General features: G+C 38.8%; 1 protein-coding gene and 1 non-coding gene across 2 annotated transcripts; one reads left to right on the top strand and one right to left on the bottom strand.

The window, feature by feature from the left end:
- Positions 1 to 27,711, bottom strand: LOC149182927 (alcohol dehydrogenase 3-like). The gene is made up of 7 exons (XM_089414727.1): positions 27,615 to 27,711; positions 1,962 to 2,044; positions 1,774 to 1,849; positions 1,602 to 1,663; positions 1,327 to 1,422; positions 1,063 to 1,224; positions 1 to 908 (listed from the first exon to the last, which is right to left on the bottom strand). The coding sequence occupies exons 1-7, from the start codon at positions 27,709 to 27,711 to the stop codon at positions 789 to 791; spliced, it is 696 nt and encodes a 231-aa protein (XP_089270853.1). The 3' UTR covers positions 1 to 788.
- On the top strand, positions 3,563 to 3,633 carry TRNAG-GCC (transfer RNA glycine (anticodon GCC)). Its single transcript has one exon. It is a non-coding gene; the product is annotated as a tRNA-Gly (tRNA).

Here is a 27,711-nt window from a genome sequence, read left to right as displayed (position 1 = left end):
GGCATGGGCCTTAGCTTGCAATCACTGGCCACAGAAATTACAAATTACAAATTTATAGAGGCCGAAAGAAGATCTAGAATCCTCCCTGTGATTCAAATGATCTAGAAGATAATGGCGGTGTGGTAGGTTTGGTACAGGTGTAGAAGATAATGGTGGTGTGGTAGGTTTGGTACAGGTGTGGCGGTGATGGCTGGAACGGCGGACTGTTGGAGGCCTTAGCTTGCAATCACTGGCCAGAGAAATTACAAATTACAAATTTATAGAGGCTGAAAGAGGATTTAGGATCCTCCATGTGATTCAAATGGAGATCTAGAAAATAATGTGATTCAAATGGAGATCTAGAAGATAATGGCAGTGTGGTAGGTTTGGCACAAGTGTGGCTAATGTGATTCAAATGAAGATCTAGAAGATAAAGTGTGGATAATGTGATTCAAATGAAGATCTAGAAAATAATAGCAGTGTGGTAGGTTTGATTTAGAAGATAATGGCAGTGTGGTAGATTTGATACAAGTGTGGCGGTGATAGCTGGGACGGCTGGGACGGCGGACTGTTGGACGGCTGGGACGGCGGACTGTTGGAGAGTTGGTGCCGTCATTCGCACAGTGTTGAGTTTGGCTTCACACGTAACAATACTAAAATTCTAACATATTTCTCCAAACCCTTTCATGTATTGAATTCAGGGAACCTCTATATGTCAAGGAATTTAACTTCAAAGATGCCATCCACCACAAAATCTGTAAGAAACTTAGGAAAACTTAAGATATTACTGTTGACTTCCTCTCGAACGTTTAATTGCCAATCACGTTTATCACACATCTCAGACTCTCGCCTTTAATCATGTAATCAAATGCCTTGTTGATATCGGCAAATGAAACCTCATGTGTGATAAATTTCTCCAATTCAAGCTTCTGCAAAATAATAAAGAAGTTAGCTTGAAAGACTAATTACATGGAGATCAAAGAGTAGTGATTTTTGCCAGGAAAGGAAAGCAGCAGGCATGGCCTGAGAGAGCCATTTCTATCCTAAAATCTTCATAGAATAACAAATGAAAGAAAGTCTTACCTTATCCAAATACAATTCTACAAGGCCTGGCAAATCGGAACGGGGCTTATAGTTTCCAAAGAAAGTTCCTTTCAATGTCCTTTCGTTCAGAAAATTCACAGGGCTGGTTGCAAAGACTGCGTCTGAATGAGGGACACCCACTAAAACGGCTACACCCCAACCCTGAACAAACACATACCCATTTGATCAGCATATGCATAGTAGCTAAAACTGAGCGTATATTTACAATTTCAGAAGAAAGGGAAGGGGAGGCAGAGTAAATACGTCATGGCAGGATTCGAAGGCTTGAATCATGGCCTTGACATTCCCTGTGCACTCGATGCTGTAGTCCACCCCTCCATCAGTTTTCTCGGCAATAACCTGATAAACTCCCAGAATTTAGTTTTAATTTAAAACATTTCTCCGAATACAACACAAAACTGAATTGAGCTTTAACATAAATTCTTTTACACATCTATTAAGCACCAACAAAGAGCAATAAATTTGAAAGAGACAAAGGAAAAAGAGAAGTTGAAATCATTGTAGGCAGCTCAACCAACCTCTTGAATAGGCTTCTTGTAGTCCAGTGGGTTTATAAATTCCGTTACACCAAAGAGCTTTGCTGAAAGAGGACAGATTACAAAAACGATTCAAACAACGAAATAGAAAGGAAATTCTTGAGTCAACATACATACAGTGATTAACAAAAGATGGAAATGGGCATTTTACAACCTTTTTCAAATCTGTCACTGTTTAAATCGATTCCAATTATTCGAGAAGCTCCTGCAATTCTTGCCCCTTCAGCAGCCTGCGTGCGTAGTTAAGCCCAGGTCAGATGTCTAACAGAAAATTAAACAGTAAACTCATCATATTGATCCCATAAAAAGAAAAATTCAGAAATGAAGCTGAATTTTACTTACGGCAAGCCCAACACCCCCAAGGCCAAATATTGCTACTGACGAACCCTTCTTGGGTTTGGCTACATTCAAAGTCGCCCCCATCCCTGAATCCACAATAAAATGAATTTTGAATAGGAATTCCAATCAAGGAAACGATCATGGGTGATTTTATTCACAGTCCAGCAAGCCGAACTTTGAGAATTCAATCACCCACTTTATAAATCAATATACAATGTAAACTAATTCAATTATATCATTGTGATCTTTCACAATCATCAGCAAATTAAGGTTCGAAAACCCCAGAAAAAAGTCAAAACAATAATGGAAAAAAGCTGTGAAAACTAAGGCCAATTCCCAGCGATTTGTTAGTGGCTTCGTGCTGTGCAGGTTGAGTAAATCCTGATGATGCAGGGCAAGCAACTAAGTTTGGAAAATGGCAAGAATTCAAACAGCAGGAGGTCGAGCCCTTTCGCTGCACCCTCCAGGCATCACCGTAGCAATTGAAGTATGGCGTATATTCCGATCACACATTGGTTAACGGTAATCGCTTATAGAAATGTAAATTTCATTTGGGCGGGTTTTCAAATTCACACCCAAAATTCAAATTCAAACGAGTGACCCATTAGATGAGTATGTTATGTATCTTGTATCGTATACCGTAGTGTTCCGACCGTCTAACGGTGGTAGAGGCAGAAGAGATAGGAAATTCATTGTCTCCACTGTGATGCCTTTCCATGCCGCACGGTACTGTAACGGCTCGGCATTAAATTTTCTATAGAGGTGGAAATAAAGCTCTCCAAGGCACACAGACTACCTTGATTCGCTGGCCACAGTGTCTTCACCTTTGATTTCAATTCAACATGTACTTTTACGGACCAATAAAAAAGCCTTGCCTTTACAGAGACCCGCTAATGAAGAAGACCAGAGTCCACTGTGGTATCCCATAGTCTTCACCTTTGATTTCAATTCAACATGTACTTTTACGGACCAATAAAAAAGCCTTGCCTTTACAGAGACCCGCTAATGAAGAAGACCAGAGTCCACTGTGGTATCCCATATATAATAGGCATGACTTGAGATGCCGGCATAGAAGCCCACCCCATACCTCTCGCACTTGGCAAAGTTTATATATAAACCGAGTCGTTTTAAGTGTTAGTTTTTAAAAAGTATTCAGCTCGGTGAATTCTGCATCATTGTAGTGGTTAACAAATTTGGTCAACAAATATTTTTGCAAAATACTAAATTTATACATGCAATCTAAAAATTAATTTAAAAATTGTTCAGCTTTGTCTAAATTTTAGTGGGGAATTCTAGTGGAGAGAAACAAGTTTGATGAATGAATTCTATACAATTGTAGCAACCAAAAAGTTTTTCAAAGTATTAAGTCTATATATACCATTCAAAAACCAATTTCGAATAAAAATTTCACCACAATTTTTTTCTGCTGAACTCCAGGCAGGAATCTACTAAAAATCTTTAAAAAAATCGCTCTTAAAAATGACTCTCATATAAACTGCCCACATCAGATTCATGGTTTTCGAACGGATCGTTAAAAAGCTGAAAGGATTCTTTTATTAGCACCTTTTGATAAAGTAGAAGAAGAGACAAATATGCATATATTAGCACCAGTGGTCTAGTGGTAGAATAGTACCCTGCCACGGTACAGACCCGGGTTCGATTCCCGGCTGGTGCAATGTAAAATTCGTTACTCTTTTCTGTTTCAATTTCAGGTTTTGGGGTTTGTTTGTCCAAGCTTCACGTATATTGCTTTTGAAAATACCCACTTCTCTTTTCTGTTTCTGTTTCAATTTCAGGTTTTGGGGTTTGTTGATCGAAGGTTCATGTATATTGCTTTTGAAAATACCCACTGCTCTTTTCTGTTTCAATTTTAGGTTTGTTGGTCGAAGGTTCATGTATATTGCTTTTGAAAATACCCACTGCTCTTTTCTGTTTCAATTTTAGGTTTGTTGGTTGAAGTTTCATACTCTTTTCTGTTTCAATTTCAGGATTTGGGGTTTGTTGGTCGAAGTTTCATACTCTTTTCTGTTTCAATTTCAGGATTTGGGGTTTGTTGGTCGAAGGTTCATGTATATTGCTTTTGAAAATACCCACTGGTCAGGTTTTGGGTTTCTGTTTCAATTTCAGGTTTTGGGGTTTGTTGGTCGCAGGTTCATGTATATTGCTTTTGAAAATACCCACTGCTCTTTTCTGTTTCAATTTTAGGTTTTTGGGTTTGTTGGTCGAAGTTTCACACTCTCTTCTGTTTCAATTTGAGGATTTGGGGTTTGTTGGTCGAAGGTTCATGTATATTGCTTTTGAAAATACCCACCGGTCTTTTCTGTTTCAATTTTAGGTTTTTGTGTTTGTTGGTCGAAGTTTCATGTATAATGCTTTTCAAAATACCCACTGTTCTTTTCTGTTTCAATTTTAGGTTATTGGGTTTGTTGGTCGAAGGTTCATTATGTATATTGCTTTCGAAAATACCCACTCGTCACACAGTTTTATGTACATTTTATTTGAAAGATATACTGCATTTGAAAATACCCACTTGTCACACAGTTTTATGTACATTTTATCTGAAAGACAAACAAACACTACTGATAGATCACAAGTAATTGCAGTCAGCTTTTCCTTTATTTTAGCTTAACTTCCTCATTTTGCAGAGTTAATTTATTGTTCGGTGTCGCCGTAGTATGGTGGCATGTATTCCCGCCGGTGACCCGGGTTCGATCCTCGGGAACGGCGTTCGAGCGTTTTGCGCAGTCCTGCTGAGGAACGAGTTCGATCCCCGGCAACGGCGTCCTGCTCAGGAACCAGCCACAAACAAGATCACAGAGGAAGAAGCCTAGCAGCAAGTTAGCTTATCATTGTTTTGGTATGATACAGATTTTGTTGCTCGGAAGCCTAGCAGCAAGTTAGCTTATGATTGTTTTGTTAGGATACAGATTTTGTTGCTCAGAGTATATTTAAGAAAAATATTATTTTTTAGTTTTGGTATTCAAAGTGTTTAAAAGTATGTTTGTTTGAGGTAATTTAATTGGCAATGGTTGTCGAAATAGAGAGTCTTACTAAAATAATAGTCTTAGCTTTAAATATTGTGTTATCGGAATTCTATGAAAAATTAAACATGATTGATATAAATAAACTTGCAAAAAAAAATTGTTTAAAATCTTACATTTGAAAAAAATATAAAATGAAAAGTTAAACATGATAAGATATAATCTTACCAAACTTGCAAAAAAAATTGTTTAAAATTTAAATTACATTTGAAAGAAACATATATAAATGAAATTGTACAAACTTTTTAATATTGATAATCAAAAATTTAGTTAAGAATTTAAAAAAAAATTTAATCAAATTTTCAAAATGTATGTTCATGGCTGGAGCATGATCTTGAGGTTATAGTTGGGTACAAAGTTTAAGAAAAAGAAAATAAGTTTTTTTTTTTTTATAAAATTGGTAAATTTACAAATTATTTGTAAATTTTATATTCATTAACTCAATCAATTCTGGTAAGGGAAAGTTACAAATTATTTATAAATTTTATATCCATGAACTCAATCAATTATGGTAAGAGAGAGTTACAAATTATTTATAAATTTTATATTCATTACTCAATCAATTCTGGTAAGGGAAAGAGTTAAAGATATCACTCAATCAATTTTGGCAAGGGAAAGAGTTAAAAATATCACTTTTAAAATATCACAGAAGAAATATATATATATATATATATATATATATATATATATATATAAAATTAATGGAGTCTGGTCGGAATATATAAAGATTGATAGCATCTTGTAAGTAGGCAAGTTCAAGAGGATCACTATGTAGATATGTTTACAATACCTTTTTCTTTTATGTAACTAGTCACAAAGAATGAGAAACTATTTAACTGAAAATGTCACAACATGGCTTATTTTCATCTGGAAAACAATAAAAAATTTAGTAAGATTTTGAGAAAATTGTCTAAACATGATACAATTTTGTCTGGAAAATAATAAAATTTCTTGTAAGATTTTGAGAAAATCTAAAAGAAATTTTTGAAAATCTAGGTTATAATTATCGAGCCTCAGGATTTTGGGTTCTCTACCATTTTTGATGGCGTTGAATCTATTTCTATCATCAAAATAGTGATTTGAACACTAGAACAATCAGATTTCTTAAAAAAAAATTAACAAATTTTAATTAAAAATTTATCATCAAAATAAAATTATAAGCTTCAATAATAAAACACCGAAAATCACATGTTTAATGGAAAATTCCACTGTCTCTACATGTTCCCAGTCCATCAGCGTAAAAATACCACATATATTTACTTGTAAATGTACCTGAGGCAATAGTTGACCTTTCCTAAGGAAAGCATGTATATGTAATTGTTTCATGAGCACAACTTATTAGTATCAGACTTAGACTTCCCTGCCACCCGAAGCAACTGCGATCACTTTTGAAGTCTACCTTACCCTTTGTTATTGATAGATATTAATTTGCACACATCAATGAGCATGGCATACCCATAGTATTAAAATCATTTTTATTCAATGCAGACGGATTCTCGTCATCGTTTTGATCTAGATTAATTGCTCATCCTAAACAAATATTCTGTTATTGTTTTTTGTTATTTGTTATTGATAGATATTAATTTGCACACATCACATTTCGTGGTTTTGAATTTTGCTATTTTTCTTGAAATAATGGTATTTTTCTAGTCTTTAATATTACCACCATCATGGCCATCTTGTTGAAAATGTAACGAGCAAGGTCTTCTCGCTTATGTCTTAGCCAGTGAAGACCTTAATCTTCCCTTCTCTCAGTTTGAGTGCGAGCTCATAGGATAGACTTCAATTGTGGTGAGTTAATTTCCAGTTTATGGGAATAATTATCATGAGTTCATGTGTAGTGTTGGAGCTTTAGTTAAGGGGAAGCCTTCATCAGTTTGATTAAAGGGTTGGTTAGCAGATCAAGTTTAATTAGAACGGGTTGGGTCTTCAATCTTGATTGAAGGAAGGACGAGTTATAACTCCAGTGATGATTGGAGAGAGAACCAATTTGACTCAGTTAACTTGTTAATCACAACTCAAGTTCTAAATTTGTACTTGCCTAATTTAGCATGGATTGAATCTATAAAGGAAAGGTGAAGGCACATGTAAATCAACAATTATTTTGTGCATGAAGAACTGTGACAAGATAGAGCTCACGAGTTAGTGTGAGAGAGCCTTGATTGTGGAGTGCAAGAATTGTGTCCTAAAGAATAGGCGCACAAGTGTGCTAGGATTTCAGAGTTAATTGGTTGTGCATAGAAAGGAATCGGTCCTAAAAAATAGGAGCTCAAGTGCATTAAGAGATGCAAGAGCTTTAGCTCAACAATATCATTGTATTTTAGTAGACATAAGGGGTCTTGTATTTTAAGGCATTTGGTTTCCTAAGTGTTGAATTAATGTAATTACTTAGGTTTTGAGTGATTTTAATGAAAATAGGAATTAACTAAGTATTGTGAAGCATAAAATGTTCTTGAATGTAGGAGAACATGAGAGAATTAGGATAGTTGACGGATTGAGAGATTTGAAAATTAATTGCAAATCTTAGATTAGGAGTTAGTTCATGATTTTGTGGATTAGAGAGAATCCTTAGAGATAAGGAAGAGATTTTAGGGTTTTGTTGAGAAGTTTATGGATCTAAACCAAAAATTGGTTGTAGAATCCTTTTGTATAAATGTAAGCCTAAAAGGCATAGTTAGGGGTTAGCTAGTTAGTTAGGAATTAGAGTATGAAGAGTTTGATTGTAAGCCTACGGATAGATTGTGAAATAGAGGCCACTGATATTTGAAATCAGGTTGCAGAGAAGGAATTGTGTAAATACATGTTTACTAATACAAACAACTCAATTCTGAGTTTGTGTGTGTGTGTGTGGAGTAATTTAGATATAATCTGTGTGTGAACTAGAGTAAGTTCTATGTAACAGAAGTTGCATGTGCAGAATCAGAGGCGAAATACATAGAAGAGTGACAGAGAGGTGTTACGACTTTGTACACATCAACAATACAGGAGGAAGCCTTTAATGTTATAGTGGAGGTGAAGGAAGCATAAAGGCGCGAGCAGAGTTAATGACGAAGTTTTGATGCAGAACAACTGAAAACCAGAACCCTAGAAGAAACCTGAAACCACAAAAACACTGAGAACGGCCTAAATGTGGAGTAGGCAGAAAGGAATGAGAACCGTCAGATCTTCTAGATTAACGGATATGAATGGCAGAAGAAGAATGGTGGAGGACTAGACCATGAGGTTAGGAGAGCGCAGAAATTCTTGATCACGGTTGAAGGCCCGCAATCGACCTTAACTGTCGATCGCAAATTCAAACACTTATGTGAAGTCAACTAGGGGGGTTGAGTGTTTGGAAATCCGTGTGTTAGTTGAAGGGCCATAGACCGTTGGATCACCGCTGATGCTGACCGTTGGATGCATATCGCATTGCATCATTCAAGAGTGAATGAACCTTGGCCGGAAGAAATTGCAATATGTGATGTGCAATGATCGGGCGAACCATCAACCGTCAGATTAATGAGGAGATCAACGGTGGAGGATGTCGATTGGATTTATTGATCGGGTGGATCAACGACCGTCAGATTGAATGGTAAAATCAACGGCGTAGAGTGAAGCATCTGTGAAAAAAGGGAAAGTCAACATGAAAGTCAACGTCGGACTGGTTTTTGTTTGAATACCAATTCCTGTTCAGTTGTTGTTCAATTTTTGTTCAGTTGTTGTTCAGTTGTTGTTCAATTGTTGTTCAATTGATGTTCAATTGTTGTTCAATTGTTGTTCAATTACTATTTAGTTGTTGTTCAATTGTTGTTCAGTTGTTGTTCAATTGTTGTTCAATTGCAGAGCGGACCCGAGAAGTTTCAAGATGCGAGTTAAAGTTATTTGAGTTCTAGAGGACGAGTGGAGATCACACGACAACCATTGATCTAATGGAATGAAATCAATGGTGGAGATTGAACGATAAAGGCGGGCCTTGGAAAATGTGTCAAGGTTGTGGAAAAAGTGGAAAGGTAAGATTAATGCGGTTTATGTATATTTCTATTATATGAGGTTATTATAGAAAAAAAAGGTTAAGGGAAATTAACCATGGTATGATTAGTGTTGAGTAAATCCGAGACCAAAGTAAGAGGGTATGGTTAATGTGCACGGGTTTAAGAATTAACGAAAGTTTATGAGGGTTGAACAAGATTCCGCTGGAGAGGTTAATTAAGGATTAGACTGTTGAATAGTCTTCGAAACATTTCCGCATGAGACATTATTAAGGGGCATTAAACCATAATTGATGAAGGGTTGACTAGATAGGGAGATTTAAATTCCTGGGTGAAATGAGATTATGCATTTTAAATGCATAATGTGGGTATTGGTGGCTTAGCCCGACATCACTAAGAAATATGGCCCAGAAGTGCACTAGGAAATAGGAAGAGAGGTGCAAGAGATAAGGAGGCCAAGGAGGAACATAATTGAGGCAAGACAATAGGGTTTGCTGAGCAAGTCAAGGAGGCAACAAAAGGATCAATTGTGTGCAGGAACCAAGATCAAGTTGTGATCAAGGGCAAGATCAATTGTACTAGCTGAGATTTGTGTGAGAAGCATAACGCTTCCTCAAGAGAGACAAAGTGCTTTGTAATAGATTCAATTTCTCCAAGGAGAATCAATAAAATAGCCACATCAAGCAAGTAGGTTTTCCCTATTGGGTTCTTGAGAAAAGTGTGTCAATTTGTGCATGTGCCTTTATCTCTGTGTTTTTATTCTACTCCATATGAATTGTTAAGAAACTTTGTATCTTGGTGAAGGTAAACTGGTTTCAATTTTCAGCTATTCATCTAAGTAGTTGCAAAGTTTCGTGGAAATTTAACACATGTCCCATCTAGTATGTTCTATTTGCAGGCTCTGTCTTATTTATACTCGCACTGCCCCTACTTACAATGTAATTTCTATCCCATATTGTTTACCTTTATTCCATCTATTCTTCTATATACATGGACAGGCCTTAGGTTCTCCCCTGAAATTGTACATTATTAAATATGTGACAAGTAGATTGACTGCTTTTTGATCATCTATAGATATTATTAGGTTTTCCTTTCAGATACTTCACATTATGGATTTGATAGTCTTGTAGTCTTTCCCTTCAATACTTCATATTATGGATGTAATAGTCTTATTGTCTTTTGGTCTTTTAATGGTACATTAAAATTTATTTTTTATTCTATCCCATCATTGTTCGACTCTTTATTTTCTATATGCAACATGCATGTAGTTTCTCTCAAATTTTGAATGCTTTGTTGGCCTACTTCTGCTATTTGCATTTGGTGTCTAGTTAATATGCGTATCCTTCTAGATACAAATCCATTGTATGCTCATCTACCTTTGGTTCCATTTATTTATTTAGCTAGCGAACTATCTGTAACACCTCCTCCTACATTTACCTAGGTTACCGGCCTCGGGGGGTAAACATGTGATGAAGAGTTACTATTATATTATTCAATCTCCTAGATCACCTTAAAGAAGTGGAATTGACAAACCAATACTTTAAAGAGCTCCCTCGGGAGCTATAGAACCTTCAAGAGCCAACCAACCCCTCCAGGTGTCCAATCCCTGAGAGAACTTGCTTCTTGATTGAACTAGACCCCGAGTCGCTCCCACAATAAGGGATCTATGTGACTGTGGCCTTTTCTAGGCAGTTTTGTGCCAACAACCCCAAATTATGAACCACTTTTTTCAGTGCTAGAACTCAGGTCTTTGCCCAGAACTTCATGAAACTTCCAGAAATGATAAATAACATCAAGACAAGGTTATTAATACAAAAAATTGAACAAGGACTTGACCTGACCCCTAACAGCCATGACATGCATTCCGTCAAACACATCATGAACATGTAATCTACAGGTCATAACAACAGATATGGAAATAGGGACCTCATATTTATTTGAGATTCATCAAGAAGGTATGATTCCCTCTCACAATAGTTGCATTATCATTTATTAGGTCATACATTCATTAAAATTTCATTTACTACTCAAAAGATGATGAGATCCATAACCAAAGTCTATCATAAACCATGTTTATATAACATATAACCAATAGAATAACAATGATATAACATCCATTAAAACCATGTATTAACAAGTATATTTACACAGGGAACACAAGAGGAAAAGAGCTCTTATTAACATATGTAAAGGCCAACTAAGTCAGGGACTTCCACATACTACCTGACCATGGATTGGGTTGAATCAAATCTTTCTTTCATCCAATCACCCCCGTGCCATATTCCAAGCATGGTGGGACTCACAACAAAACCAACTAGGGTTTCCTCAGGCTTTACCATATATCCCGCCATTACCAGTCAAGGATTCCTAGGCCTGAAACTCTCATCTATACAACCAGGCTTTACCGTGTATCCTGTCATTACTGGTCAAGGGATTCCTATACCCAAAAAATAAACATACACTATAGGATTTACTGAAATCCTGCCATATACCGTTTAAGGGATCACTAGGCCTATACAAGCATGGATGCCTCTAGATCTCTCCAATTAAACCATGAGGAATTTATCTTCTCCACCCTCTAGGATTTAATGTGTATCCCGTCGTTATTGGTCAATGGATTCCTAAGCCCAACGAGGGTATTCACAACTATGATTTACCGTGTATCCCACCATTACCAATCAAAGTATTCCTAGGCCTTGTGATTTTTTTTCTTGAGGCCACCTCACTTAGTTTCGAAACCATCCGACAATCCAGCTCAACCAAGTAAAAGAACCCCATCATACCATGGTTATCTAGAAATGGAAAGGAAAGGTTGAAAACCACTGTCACACATGGAAAAGCCCATGCCAATGATAGTGAGAGAACCAAATACACACATGCATATACCATGCATGCTAAATCTAGCAAGAAAATCATGCATGCAACTCAATACCTGCAAGTAATCCCGATGTAGATGCTTAATCCCGCTCTATCTTGCTTGATCTTTACTTACCCTTTGCTTTCTTATCCTTCCTTTTCCTTCCTTCCTCGAATGCTAGAGTGCTCCAAGAATACTCTAAGTGTGTGAGAGTATGAGAGAGTAGAGAGAGCTCCAAAACTGAACTAACAAAAGGTTGTGATCTGATCCTCAAAAGCCTTTTTATTAATGAGGTCTCTATTTTCTTCAATTTCCATTATTTTTCCTTCTTTTTTCCTCCTCACATGTAACCTATGACCTTTTGTCTTCCTTTTCTCCTATTTTCCATTATTTTCATAAACAAAATATCAATTAATGCCACTTTTCTTTTGCCACTTAGACCTAAGTTGTGGTTTAAAATATAAAAGGAAATTAATATTTCCTAAGGTCTAAGTGGACAAAACCCCTAAGATCTAGAGGGTTCCTAAGAGGCCTAAGGAAGGAATATTTAAGAGGCCTAGGGGAAGGTTAGTGGCATCAAGTGAAAAGGAACTCATTTGATCATGGAGATTGGTCATTATGTATCCCTAGAAGGAGGTCTGAGCATCTCAAACTGCAACACTCTTAGGGGGGACGAAAGGAGGAGTAAAAGGTTTCATTATAGGCCAAGTTTTTCTCCAAGATGAAGACAGTTTCCTCATGAAGTTCAACCTCAAGTAATGGAGGATTTTCACAAGAAGAGGAGACCTAGAAGGGTTGCACAATAGGCCAAATTCATCCATCCAAGTGCAACATAACTAGTAGGGAGTCAATCTAAAGAAGGCCATAACCCTAAGGAACCAAAGAAAAGGGTGGAAATGGATGGTTTCTCCCTAGATCTATTTGGTCATGTAGTAGTTATTGGCTGAATTGGGAAGTGATATTGTGGGCATGCATAGAAGTTTCTTTTGTGGTTTGATTGCTGGAAATATCTGATCCCAAGATGAGGACTAAGACCTTTGCTAGAAACATGTTGGAGGGATGCATGCCTTGGATGCTATAATAAGGAGGGGATGCACAATTTTTGGATCAACACAATCAAAAGGAAGACCTAATGGAGGGTTTGAAGGGTTAGTAACAAGCCGAGTTAGGAATTCTATAGCAAAGAAAAATCCCTAAAAAGGAAGGTCGTAACCTCAAGAAGACTTGTCCAAATTAGAGTTGCAAGGAGGTAGATGGGTTTGTTCTAAAGTATTTAGGACAACAAAAGTAAAGTGCCCTTCCTTAGGGAAACATCGAGGCATGATCATTCTAAAGAAGTGTAACCTAATGTATATAGTTTATATTGCTCAAGATCTTGAAGGATAAGGTAAGGCCGAGACCTTAGATTGGAAAGTTATCTCTACAAATAAGGTTGCAAACCTGAGATGGGGTGTGTGAGTATTTATGGGATAATAGATCCAAAAGGAGGCATCATCCTAAGTGAAAATATGAAGCAGAAGTAGGGTGCTACTAAGGGCTGGAATTATCATGAAGAGGAGAGAAATATTGAAACGTTTTGTGGACTGTTCATAGGCTTGAATAACATATCTTACAAGCCCCCGACCTATGCAATTTGAGGATTCAAATTGTAGAACATAGGAAAGAATATTTACATCCCTAGATCATTTAAGATTCTGACTATAGTTGGGCATATCTGCAAGCCCTGAGGACAATGACAGCAGTAGCTATGTGTCACAGAAGTAAGGAAGATGAAGCAGACCCTAGGTATTTTCATTCTTGGAGCAGCCAATAGACGATAAGTGGGAAGATGATGATGAGAGAAATATTCACAAATGGAATTGTGAACAATGGTTTTTCAAGTGAAGGATGCAATGGGAGAAGACCTCAAGTATATGATCATGAAAGGAGCTATGCACTGTGTTGTAGCAACTACAAAACCCTCCAAAATTTTGGCCTACACTCGAATTTTGGAGTCTACTGTGGATCTTGTGATTGATCGTTACTTAGTCACTTATTGGTCAGTTGATGACTTCAAGTCCCCTTCTCGAATATCCAATGTTGTTCAACTTTTATCTTTATGTAGCAAGTTTTGCCTTCGGGCATGGGAATTATCGCTTGTCATGCAAAGGGGAGTTTTGGTTTGCATCAAGGGTGTTGGTCCCTACTTGTGTACCTATTTTTCATCCACCATTTTACTGTTACTATCAAAATTTACTCCCACTTTACCCTTTGGTACCATGCTATCATTGCCAAACTCTACGATTTTGCACATGGAGGTAGAATATTTACTTAGTATTGTTTTCATGTGCTTCTGATTAGTTTAAATCATTATTAATGAAATTATTTTGACTAATCTTCATATGGACTCGTAGACCTTGACATCATATGGATAGGTAGCAGAGGTTCTGGCATACTAGTGGACAACGCATCAAGTAACCTTTTTGAAGACTTGCCATTCTGTATTCAATTTTGTATCTCGATTCTATACTCTGTTGGCAGCAATTGTTCAGTCAAACATTGTCAGTATTCTAGAATGGGTTCCTTTATACTAAAAAAGGAATTGGTTTCAACAATCACGCCATGATCAGGACATGCTCAACCAAGATCCATCTAAAGATTATTCCAAGAGAATTTGTGCAACTTAATTTTAGCTGTGATGTCTTTATTTACCATTTTCTAGTTAATTTGTTATGCATCGTTTTCATTGGCTAGACTTTATCAAGCCCAATGATCTCTCTGTATAAGCTAGCCAGAGAAACAATTATTATGTAAATTTGTTGTAAGACATTCATGCTCAGGAGACATTGAAGACTTCAATGTGTTTTTTGTAATTACTCCTGTTTTGCTGACTTTAATACTTAATTCTGATTCAATACTTAAATCTTTGTAAGTGTCACAGGTTTTGATTTTTAAAGGGATTGAGTTAACTTAAACTTGCTCTGGGAGTGGCAAGGGCCCACCACCACCTAAAAACAAGTTCTGCAATTGAGGTAGACTGTAGGAGTGTGTTTGATTTCAATTTTGAAGTGTGGATCATTGGTTATATTTTAGAGTTACCATTCTATACTTAAACTTTTACTCAAATTTTCTTGAATTTGAATACAGATCTTGCATTTGAATCTTTGTAAACCAAGAACGAATGTGTCAATTAACAATTCTGATGACTCAATGAATTTTTCATGGTTGAATATATCTACAGAGTGCTTTATAATATGAATGAATGCAGAAAATGGTAATTGTGTTGTGAGCTTGAAATAGTATTAGTTTTCTCATCTTCCATCTTGTATATTTCTCGTTTGATATAGGGTCCTATATAATCATGTTTTAATCGCTGAATGTCGAATTGAAATTCGATGAGATGTTGGTTATGAAGTGAGATTGTAATTTGATTTTGAAACTCAGCATAATCGTAGTAGAGATTAGACTAGAACTGTAGGTTCATGCTTCTGTGTTGAATGATTTCTTGAGTTCGGTTTGAGTGATTTTAAAAGTTAGAACAAACTTCAATTTGTGGCATCTCTTAGATCTGAGGTGTGTCTAGTGAAGAACATTAATTTAGAGTTGTGCTACTTAGTTTCTTTTGAGTATTTGTAGAGTTGAATGCACAAGATTAGCTTGAGTGCTTTCATGTATCCTGGGAGATAGACTTAATGAGTAGGTTCAGTCTTGCTCAGATTGTCCATTCTTTCCTTAGCATAAATAGTTTAGATTAAAGTTAATTTTTGTTTGGATTGCAATTAGTATAAGATTGATACTATTTTGAGTGACAATTAGTCTTGGTTTATCTGAGGTCTTTGTTACTTAGATTAATAGATTCTATCACTGAGTCATGATTTCCATAATTTGAAAAGAGAGTTTACAACACTTGAAATGTAGATTGTTTTTATTCATTTCTGATAGGATTGTTTGAATGGTAATTAAGTATAGGTCTTTCTTGGGTCACAATTAGAAATAGTCTTGTTTGAATAATAGTTAATAATGCTTGCATAATGATTGGTAGTGTGAAGTAGTGATTGATATTAGGACTCATCTGATATACACAGTAATTTGAATCACTTATGCAATAACTCATATCTCTTACGAACAAGTCATTTAAATTGTCTGTGCTATAGTTTTCAAATAGCCTGCAAATTTAGTTCATTCATTTGCTTTACTTTTGAGTGAATTTTGAGTTAATCAGGTTATTGTTAAAATAGAATAATAATAGAAGTTTCAATTCGATAAGCTTATTCATTTCAGTTTGTTGTGACTAGAAAATACAGAGATTGACCATTTTATACTTAACCTTGCACTGAACTGTTGGAACCTGAATTAGAACGCAGTGTAACTCAGAGATTACGAACCTTGGTCGATAATTTAAGTTAGGGGAATTAAAATGACAAATAAAATTCCTAAAAATGTGGAAATATTTGTGAAAATGAGTTGTTCTAATCATATAGACATGTTTTTCACTCATTTCCAAGGTTTCATACACCATTATACAAGTGTTTTCATTATCCTCACAAAGTCCATTGACAAGGCCGCACTTATCGTAAGTTGCCACAAAGGTTGTTGCATTAAGCAAAGTATGTTTTCATATGTTCTGGATGATATATGTTGTATCACTAAGTATCCAAGTGTGTGGTCATAGTCAAGTTATTTCACTGTTCACATTAATTCCATTGATCCCGCACTTAATCGAATTCCAAAGGATTCCTAGCAACCTAGACTCATCCAACCTTCCTAAAATACACACTTCGCATCTACAACCCTTAATATTTTTCCTATTGGAACTACAAAATGCACAGAAATCCTAGCCTCCCTTGGCCCCCAAAACTGTGCATATGCTTCCTCCAATATCCTTCCCTCAGTCAGAGCTCACTTCTTTCAGAAACTACGCAGTTCTATCTCTCAAGCCTCTCAGATTCCCAGTCCCCCTTGCCTCTTGAAGATGTGTAGTTTTTCCTCCTAGGGCCCCATCCTAAAACAACCATTACTTGCTTGAACTACACAATTATATCCCTTATTGGGCACTGCACAAATTTTTCCCTTAGTGGGAACTGTGAAATATTATCCCTTAGCCCATCCCAGTAACTGAACCTTTCCCCTTGATCTAATACCAATTTCGACTCAGTCAATGGATTATCATGTGACGTCTTAGACTAGGAGTTTATAAAATTAATGTCATCTTGTCATGAGTGGATTTTCGATACAGGAATTATACCATGCTATGGAAATATTATGAAGAAGGAGGACATGCTAGATGACACTTAAGGGGCTAAGGAGAAAACATAATCATTAGATAAGAAGACCAAGGAACGCTGGGGTATGATAGAGGATGAGAGATCAGGACCACATGAAGACTCCATCTGATTCACAACCCTTTGGAGGGAAGGTACAAAAAGCACAACACATCTTTCATGAAATTGAAATGCACCTCTTAGTGTAGTATGAAGGACATCTTATCATTGTCATATCATCATGTTTCCAATGAAATGTATGGTCGCAAACACTGAAAGTCATTCCATGTGTTTTCGCTAAGTGTTTCACACTTTATGCATAAGCTCATTCTGGTGGTTCCAAGGGCTCATCTTTTTGTTTATGAGTTTTCCTAACCATGTAAACACATTTCGCACTCATTCACAAAGTTTTGAGAATTGTCGCACAAGTGTCGTCACGGTCGTCATAAAGTCCATCTTAGGTGTCACACTTACCATAGTTGGTCATGACGTGGTCACACACAAGCGAAAGTGTTGTTCATGTGTCATGTTTTATCAATGTTGTTGAGTCGTCAAGTATTCTAAGTGTTAGGACACAATCTAAACTCCATCACTTCACTTGTCAATTTCACTGGTCAACACTTAGCCTTTTCTGAAGAAGCTCCCCTACCCTTCAACTTGGCTTCACCCAGACTGCCTGGACTATGCATTGTGCAGTTTCAATCAACAAGTTGTGACCCCGACCCTTGGATCTATGCAATGCATAGTTCCTGCCCCCCAGGACTGCTGCATTGCGCAATTCCTAAGCCCAAGACCCAACCTTCCCTTCCAGAATTACACAATATTTTCAGTCAGCCTTCCCTTCCACAGCTACACAAAGTTTGCCTTTAGTGGTCCTCCCCTCATCCTGACCCATAGTCTCCCAGAGCTATACAAAATTAAGGCAGCCTTCCTCTCCAAAACTACACAAAAATCTTCCACAGTGGTCCCTCCTTCAGCCGAACTCATTGTCTCTCAAAATTGCATAGAGACTATCCCTCAGCCGAGCCTGAATTACGCCTGTGTAATACACAATCATTGAGCCTTCCTTCCCAACTTGTAACTTAGTTCTGACTTAGTCCCTGGAACATAATGCATCATCTTAGGCTAGGAGGTTTTTGAGTTGATGTCATCTTGTCATGAGTGAGTTACATATAGAGGAACCTAGCGGGATGATGAAGAAGGAGATGCAAGGAGGAAGACATGCAAAGGGTATTGTTGTAACTGAGCATACAAGTTGATCCATCAAGGAAAAAGGACACCAAATCATGACCGCAACCCAAGACTTGAGATCACTGAAGACTCATGTCACCAAGCCATGAGGAGGTGGAAGACAAGAGTATTCTCAAGAAGACATCACTCACAGTAGAAGCAGTGACCTGACACTGCCACAACATCCAAGCAATTTACATCAACAGTGCCATGTCATGTCTTGTAATGAATTGTCATATGCCACATCATCATTGTGGACCATGTATATTATATTCAAATGTATTGTAAAGTGGAAGTCTAAAGGACACACATGAATATGGATAGTCATGTAAGTTGAAAATTCATAGGAAGTTGAACAATCATGACGGTATTCAAAGAGTCACAAAGGGGAAGCATCACCCCTTGGTTATATATACTCCTATTGTAGCAGCTACAACCACCCTCCAAAATTTTGCCTTAGCTTCATTTTGGAGCCTCCCTTCCAAACTTCACAATAGCTTACCTTGCTTCGTCAAGTTCACCAGCTTCAATGTTTTTCTTGCACAAATGCAGCCTGTCGATCACAGCTTGATGCATTCCTCTCACAGGTTGTTAAACTGGACTTGGTCCAGCTGCAGGCTGAGCAGCTTCCCCTATAAAATTACACATTTCTAGAGGGAAACTAGCCTTCCCTCCAAAAATTGTGCAATCTTGTTTGGCAGCCTACTGGGCTCCAGGATTGCGCAATCATACCCATCAACACTCCTAGCAGGAATTTCACAATTTTCCCCAGCAAGGCTGCTCAGCCCAAACTTTGCGCAAAACTGGGAAGCAGTCAGCTGCTCTGCCCAGAAATTCCACAAATCTCTTGGGAAGTTAGCCTAGCTCCCAACTAGAAATGTGCATTTCCTTCAAGCAGTTGAGCAGTCTCTTGCATTTTCCGTTGAGTTTACTAGTTCCCTCCAAGACCGAGAAAAACCGACTTGCGTGCATATGTTTCTTGTCCCAAGGCATCATGCAAAGGCATCCCTTGTTTTAGGGATCTATTTTTAGCAGTCATAGGTTACATGCAAGGATCATTCCAAAACCTCTTAGCAATCATAGGTTACATGCAAGGATCATTCCAAAAACCTCCCACCAAGTGTCACTTTACCTAGATTTGTGGCATGCATGTCACAACCTCGATGTTATCAAAACTCATCAACTAGACACCGCAAAGCTCATTTCTCACATTAACCTTGCAACTATACATCCCACATGACATCTAGGAGCAGTCGACACATTCAGCTCAACTGTTTTGGTGTAAGCCCGCTTCCCATGCCTTGTGTTGAATTTCTGTCACGTTTTGTGTTTCGCTTGTATGAGTACTATTTTCTTGATTTCTTTGAACATATGCTATCATTTACATGTATATTAGCTTGTCCTAGCACCATTTCACTTTTCATTAACATCTCACTGTTGTCACATGCATGAAACTATTTTTCGTGAATTGTCGTTGATTCGACAACTCGCCTCACCCACATGCATGTTGATCCACTTTCTGAATCTGTCATTCACCATTTGCATGCATGATCATTCAATTATGTTTGCACTCAGTATCAGCATGCATTCACACTCACATTCACTTTCAGTTGCCCGTCGGCGAGTCTGCCCAACCTCGACCTAAACTCTGGCTCACCAAGATAGCATTGCATAATCCTGAGAGGGAAGGCTCTGCCTTTCACCCCAAAAATGTGCATTTCTGCCTAGCAGCTATTCCCCAGGCCTGCTTTGCACAATCCTTAGGGACAGTGATTGATGGTCGGGAAAATTTCATAATGCAGTGACTAAGACTGCAACCACTGCTAGCAGCAGTAAGCAGCTAGACTGGACTGTGCATTGCATAGTTCTAGTAGTTAGTCAGTCTCTTAGCAAACCAGACTGTGCCTTGTGAAGTCTTGGAAGTTAGTCTCCCGACCTCCCGGTCAAAATTGTGCAACCTTCATGATCAGTCGCACAGGTATGTTGCAAATCAGTTCTAAAGTTTATTTTGGTTTTCAACTGACTGAATTCTTGCCATGAGTGTTTCCATGTCTATAGGTATTGCAGGTGTTCATCTACCTCTTAGCAGTGTAGGTACAATGGTTTCGAGGAGGGAAGAGTCAAACACAACATTTATAGCACACCTGGAGATGCAGTCGATCAAATGTATATGAGCTTGCCTACTCACGAAGATATCAAGTTGTTCGTAGACAAGGACATCAAGATATCACAGTGAGAAGCATCATGAACGACAACATACTGAACGCAACGAATGCAATAAATACAACAAAGAGGAAGGTCGTTGAAAACATAGAGGTGGAACAAAGTTGCAAGCTCAAGTAGAATCACTGATAATGAAAGCAACTTTGGAGACTTAGGCTATGAGGTGATGATGCAACATGAAGGTCGCGCGAAGACAGAGAATGGAACGAAGAAGGAGTTGCATGTGTTGAAGCAGCAACTCAAGGAAGAACATGAAGCTACACAGACATATGAATGAGTTGGAGTAGGATCAAGAACAACAGTGGGCGCAACGTGCACTCACGGATGAAACTGCACCCGTACAAGTTAAAGATCCATCCCAATAGCTAACACAGAGCAAACATGGTGAGTAGTGTTGTTGATCACATGCAAGGGATTCATCATCATGCATGTCATTGTGCACATGCATGCAACCCAACCCATTCAATGTTGAAAATGCAACAAGATGATGGAGCTTAGTGAAAAGAAGTTGCCTTCACTAAGTGGGCCCGCAGGCTATTCTTGGCGCAAAGTCTATTTTTAGACATATGGATCATGGTCTATGAGTTGCAGGATGCTATTTATGGATGATTGGTCATGTTGGTAAAAATAGATGGACCTCTATTTTTAGACATATGGGCGGAGTCTATTTTTAGACTGCCAGTAAAAAAATAGAACAGTCGAATATTATTAGCTCTTAATAATATTTGGACTATAAACATTATCTTATCCTCTTGTAGCACTTGAGTTCGAGCTACGGATGTGGCACATGCAACTGCCAGAAGGAAATACGCTTTTCCTATGGGTTAGTTGAGCTATTGCATGATGGAATTCAGTTAGAACTCAAGTGATTGAGTTTGGTGGAGTTGATTGAGGAGTTGATGGAGTTGTGTTCGGTTTGACTTAGTTGAACTAGTTGTATTTAGTCTAACTGCCAAATACACTAGTGATGAGTGATGTGAATTAATTATTAATTAATTCACTAATTATTAACTCATAAATCAACTAAAGAATACATCAGTTAACTTAGGGCATGGACAATTCAGTGGAGACAACTGTTAGAGGTGGGTGAAAGGGTGAGACTACTATCAGTTGTGACTATAGCTGTGCATGAGATTTGCACAATCATTGATTGAGATTGCCAATGAGGATTGCATAGTAAAAGCCAAAGGGAATTCGAACTTGGATTTGATCCATTCTCAACTAGTACTGAGTACTTGTGAGGAGTATTGTACTATGTATTGTTACATGTTCTCTATCATTATAATATACAGATAGTTGGGGGTTTTCAGCTATATGCTTTCCCCATTACATACCGTGTTGATATGTGTGATTGATGTTTCAATGTGCGCATGTGATTGTTTTTTTTTAATTCCGCAAATTGATTATCAATGGTAGAGGAGGTTATGTATTATGCATGCATTCCGAAAATAGTGTATAATCAGGATAATCTCTGTGAATAAGTGTTATTTATTCAAATTTATACATGGTATCAGAGTGAAGTTGATCATCCGATCTATTATTCAGAAAGTGATTACATTTTATTTCTTCAGGCAAAGTTTGTAACCGGGCCAGGTAGCCTCTAGATTCATCCTTCTTTTGGAAGGTGATATATCCGGTAAATGCCCATACAGTCAATCTCTATATGAGAAATCTTTGTTCTCACGAATTTTAGATCAGAAGTGATTGAGTTTTGAGTTGGTGGAATTCGACTTTGCAGCAGTGTTTTCTTGGTGTTGAAGTTGAAATGTCTTTCAACGGATTGCAATTGGAGTATGCCCTTGAAGGCAGCTCGAATAATATTGCATGGAAAGACAGGATGGAGGCGTTGTCAGATGACAATGGGTTGAAGGAGTTCATAGATGCTGAGGTCCCAAAGCCTACTGATGCTGCTCAAGTTAAGGCTTGGCAAAAAAAGACAGCAAAGTGTCGAAGGATTCTGTTGGAGGGCGTGAAGGATCACATTGTATCCAGCCTGCATGGAAAGGCTTCTCCATACTTGATGTGGAAAGCGTTGATAGATTTATTCCAAAGCAAGAGTGACCAGAGGAAGTTGGTGATCAAGGATAAACTCAGAAACATTAAGTGTGAGAAAGGAGACAGTATGCCCAAGTATCTCACGAAGTTCACCCAATGTCGGGATGAGCTGGGAAGTGTGCGGGTGACTATCAATGATGAGGACTTGGTGAGCTTGGCTCTCCTTGGTCTTACGAAGAGTTGGAATTCCTATCAGGACTCTGTCAATGGTCGGGAGAAATTGCCAAGATGGGAGAGACTTTGGTCTGATCTTGTGCAAGAGGAGATTAGGCGGAATACCAGGGACAGATCTTCATCAAAGGCATCTGATGAAGAAAATTGTGCTTTGGCTGCCAAAGCAAAGAAGGGGAAGAACAAGAAAGCTTCTCATTCTGGTGCGAAAGGCAAGAAGCAGGACATGTCCAAGGTGAAGTTCTTTCACTGTCACCAGCACGGACATTATGCCACAAATTTTCCGCAGAAGAAGAAAAATAAGCAAGTTGTTGGATCTGCAGCGGGAGAGGCCTTAGCCTCGCAGTTTGAGCTGGATTTTTCGTTGATCGCATGCTTGGTATCAAGTGTGATGGGATCGGTATGGTTCTTGGACAGTGGTGCGTCTTTTCACATGATAGGAGATCGAGATTTGTTTTCTGATTTGGATGAGAAAGATCTTGGAGTGCACATCGAGATGGGCGATGATGGTAGATAAAGTGCGACCGGTATCGATACCATTTCCTTTGAGAGAGAGTCTGGCAAACCCTTCGTATTGAAGGAAGTGATGCATGTTCCAGGATTGAAGAAGAATATTATCTCTGTGGCGATGTTAGAAGACAAGGGATATGATGTTGTCTTCAGCGAGGGAAAGGCTTTCCTGTGCAGTAAGACAAATGGAGAAACCTGGAAGATAGGGGTTCGAGTCAAGAACCTTTATCAATTGCATGTAGATGGCTGCGCAATAATGGCATGCAAGGTAGAAGGATTGGTGAGCTGGGATGATGGCGAGCTGTGGCACCGGAGATTGGGCCACCTTCACCATGGAGCCTTGAAGATATTGCAAAAAAATTCTACTAGGCTTCCTAAAGTCACTCTTGCGCAGTTAGATCAGTGCAAGGGGTGTACTTTGGGAAAATTTGTGAAAGCCACCTTTCACGAGAAGGATAGTCGTGCCACGATGATCCTTGAGAGAATTCACACAAACGTGTGTGGACCTTTCTCAGTAGCTTCGACAGCAAAGCACAAGTACTATGTGATCTTTGTTGATGATTTCTCTTGAAAGTGTTGGATCCTCTTCATGCAGAAGAAGAGCGAGACATACTCAAAGTTCTGTGAGTTCAAAGCACTGGTCGAGAAGGAATCGGGGAAGAAGGTGAAGGCTCTTAGGAGTGACAATGGTGGTAAATTCATCTCTGGCGAGTTCAAGGACTTCTGCAGCGCAGAAGGGATTCGAAGAGAGCTCATAGCTCCCCATAACCCACAATAGAACGGGGTTGCTAAGCAGAAGAATAGAATGATCGTGGGTGCTACACGGGCGATGTTGCATGATTAGGGCCTACCCCTTCACTTGTGGGCGGAGGCATGCAATACTGCAGTATATGTGCAGAACCGTTGTCCTCGCAAGATACTTGGCATGAGTACACCAGAGGAGGCTTATTCTGGTAAGAGGCCTGATATTTCCCATTTGAGAATTTTTGGTTCTCCTGTTTACATGCATGTGACGAAGGATGCCAAGAAGAAGTTGGAGCCGACCGTAGAGGTTGGGATATTTGTGGGGTACACTGATATGCCCCACAACTATCGTGTGTATTTTCCAGAAAGTCGCAAGACTGTTGTGCGACGGGATATCAAATTTCAGGAGGAGAAAGCCATGAAGTGTTCGCTTGAGAGGGAGCCACACTTGCATGCAGATGAGGAGCTATTAGTTCCTAAGGATGAGCTTCAGAATGTGGATCAGCCACAAGATGAAGTTCATGGAGTGGAAGAGACCACTCATGCGGCGCCAACCATCAGAGGGTGAAAGCGCACTACAGAAGCTGAGCGACTGACTCAAGATGCAGAGAGGTTGTAGGACCACCTACAACACAGCGCAAACAGAGACAGTCACATGATCAGTACATTGGATACATGGCTCTTGTGAGAAAATGTGTCGTGACTGAGCCATCCTATTTCGATGAAGCTGTGGAGGATCCCGCATGGGTAGATGCCATGGTGGAAGAGTATGATTCGATTGTCAGAAACAGTACATGGGAGATTGTCCCAAGACTAGAGGGAAATCAGTGGTGGGTTCGAGATGGATCTACAAAGTGAAGTAGGCAGCTGATGGGAGTGTGGAGAAGTACAAGGCAAGATTTGTTGCCCGAGGCTTCTCACAGATAGAGGGGATCGATTATGAGGAGACCTTTGCACCTGTCGCAAGGTATTCTTCCATACGGGCGATTCTTGCTCTCTCAGCGCAGATGGGGTGTCACATCCATCAGATGGATGTGAAGACTACGTTCCTCAATGGAGTCATTGAGGAGGAGGTGTACATAGAGTAGCCCGAAGGTTTCGATATCTTCAGCAGCGAGTCGCATGTGTGCAGGCTCAAGAGAGTGCTGTATGGGTTGAAACAAGCACCTCGTGCTTGGTACACACGGATAGACAGTTATTTCACTGGACTTGGATTCTCCAAGAGTGAGGCGGATCCTAACCTATACCAGATTGTGGTGGAGGGTAAGTTGCTGATCATTGTACTTTATGTAGATGATTTGATTTTGACGGGAGATGAGCTGTTGATACTTTCATGCAAGGAGGATCTTGCTAGAGAGTTTGAGATGAAGGACTTGGGCTTCCTTCATTATTTCCTGGGATTGGAAATTTGGCAACACAGTGATGGACTATTTGTTTCTCAGGGTAAGTATGCCCGGGAGATACTAGAGAAGTTCAACATGCATGGCTGCAAGCCTGTTGATACTCCTCTTCCTAGAGGTTGGAGGAAGGAGGATGCTACTTCAACGGAGGTAGTGGATTCCACTGTTTATCGACAGTTGGTGGGGTCGCTTATGTATCTGGTCAATACACGACCCGATATATGCTATGCTGTTAACCAGCTTTCACAAGCTATGGTTAAGCCAACCAAGCTCTTCTGGAAGGCAGGCAAGCATGTATTGCGTTATCTCAGAGGCACATTGGGATATGGATTGTGGTACAAACAGGAGGATGAGGTGAAGCTATGTGGCTTCACGGATGCAGATTGGGCAGGGAACCCAATGGACAGAAAGAGCACATCTGGAGGGATCTTCAGTATTGGGTCGACAACAATTTCTTGGTATAGCAGGAAGCAGAGATCCGTGGCACTCAGTTCAGCAGAGGCCGAGTATATGGCAGCAAGTTTGGCTGCATGCGAGGCTATATGGATGAGGAAGATCCTGGTCGGGTTGTTTGGGTCGCACTTGGAGCCTACTGTGATTTATTGTGATAACCAGAGTTGTATTAAACTCTCGGCTAATCCAGTATTTCATGATAGATCCAAGCACATCAACATCAGGTACCATCATATCAGAGATCGTGTGTAGCGGAGAATCATGTTACTTTCATACATTCCCACGGAGGATCAGGATGCTGATATCTTGACGAAGGCGCTCACCAGGAGCAAATTCGAATACCACATAGGTAGGATAGGGGTTCCAGATAATCCATATCTTGTTGAGAGGGAGTGTTGAAAATGCAACAAGATGATGGAGCGTAGTGAAAAGAAGTCGCCTTCACTAAGTGGGCCCGCAGGATATTTTTGGTGCAAAGTCTATTTTTAGACATATGGATCATGGTCTATGAGTTGCAGGATGCTATTTATGGATGATTGGTCATGTTGGTAAAAATAGATGGACCTCTATTTTTAGACATATGGGCGGAGTCTATTTTTAGACTGCCAGTAAAAAAATAGAACAGTCGAATATTATTAGCTCTTAATAATATTTGGACTATAAACATTATCTTATCCTCTTGCAGCACTTTAGTTCGAGATATGGATGTGGCACATGCAACTGCGAGAAGGAACCTATGGGTTAGTTGAGCTATTGCATGATGGACTTCAGTTAGAACTCAAGTGATTGAGTTTGGTGGAGTTGATTGAGGAGTTGATGGAGTTGTGTTCAATTTGACTTAGTTGAACTAGTTGTATTTAGTCTAACTGCCAAATACACTAGTGATGAGTGATGTGAATTAATTATTAATTAATTAACTAATTATTAACTCATAAATCAACTAAAGAATATGTTATCACTGAAAATGCTATTGTCAAAATTTTTTAGTCTAGCTTAAAGACCGGGTGTTTTCGCAGCGCCTGGATTCTGTTTAGCAGTTTCGTAGCGCTACCTGTTTGCGTGGTTTCGTAGCGTGCTACGAAATTGGGAATTGGTTCAAGTTTTCAGCGAAGGTCTAAATCCTAGCATGCCTATTGTATAGAGTTTTGCTTCCCTCCAGGGATGTTGATGAGGGCAGTGACAGTGTGTCCAAGGAGGCACCCTATGATGATGCAGCTATTGTGGGTTTGGCATCAAGTACATTAAGGGAGTTATCTTTGAAGTCTGGTTCATGGGTGATTGTGAAAGATGTACATACTAATGTGGGAGACTTGCAGGAGATTTTGTGTTGAATCCTCCAGACAAAGAATCTATTAAATTCCATAAAACATAGAGTGTTTGATATTTGGGATTGTCTTTTCACAATCTGTAACTTCTTTCACAAAACAGGGCGCCACAATGGATTGAAAGATTTGAGAAATATTTATGATAAAGTTCATATTCACACCTTGTTCAAGGATAAAGATAAGGATACTTCGGCTTTTCAATCTGAGGATGATTGATTTTTCGGTCATAAGTGACCTCTAAGGAAGATTGTCTAAAACAGAGGTTTGACCGTTTTGTCGTTGCATTGGAAGATGTTTCCAAAGATGCGCTACTTTTCTTAAAAGACAAAGCCTTGAAACTCTTGAATTCCTTGTTTCTGTTTCACTGCAAAATATGGTACCCAAGGTTAAATGTTTTTCCTATATATTGTGCTCGGTCTTTTTCCAATGGATACCTTACACTTTGTAAAGTCACTGTTACACAGAAAAAGATATATGGGAACTGAAAGATCTAGGACATCAAACAGCTCAGAGGATGGTTCTGGTTTCTGGTCCAT

Source organism: Pinus tabuliformis, chromosome 3_2 (genome assembly GCF_031772625.1).
Source record: "Pinus tabuliformis cultivar Carrire ecotype Pingquan chromosome 3_2, CPIR1, whole genome shotgun sequence".
Classification (NCBI taxonomy): Eukaryota; Viridiplantae; Streptophyta; class Pinopsida; order Pinales; family Pinaceae; genus Pinus; species Pinus tabuliformis.
This window is presented reverse-complemented; position numbering and strand designations above follow the sequence as displayed.

Bases quoted from the DNA above. Each gene is read 5' to 3' on its own strand.
- LOC149182927 (XM_089414727.1), bottom strand. From the start codon at position 27,711: ATGGACCAGAAACCAGAACCATCCTCTGAGCTGTTTGATGTCCTAGAT. The intron at 1,850-1,961 runs GTAAGTAAAATT...CTACGCACGCAG, and splicing joins TTGGGGGTGTTGGGCTTGCC to GCTGCTGAAGGGGCAAGAAT. The intron at 1,225-1,326 runs GTATTTACTCTG...GTGTTTGTTCAG, and splicing joins CCTTCGAATCCTGCCATGAC to GGTTGGGGTGTAGCCGTTTT.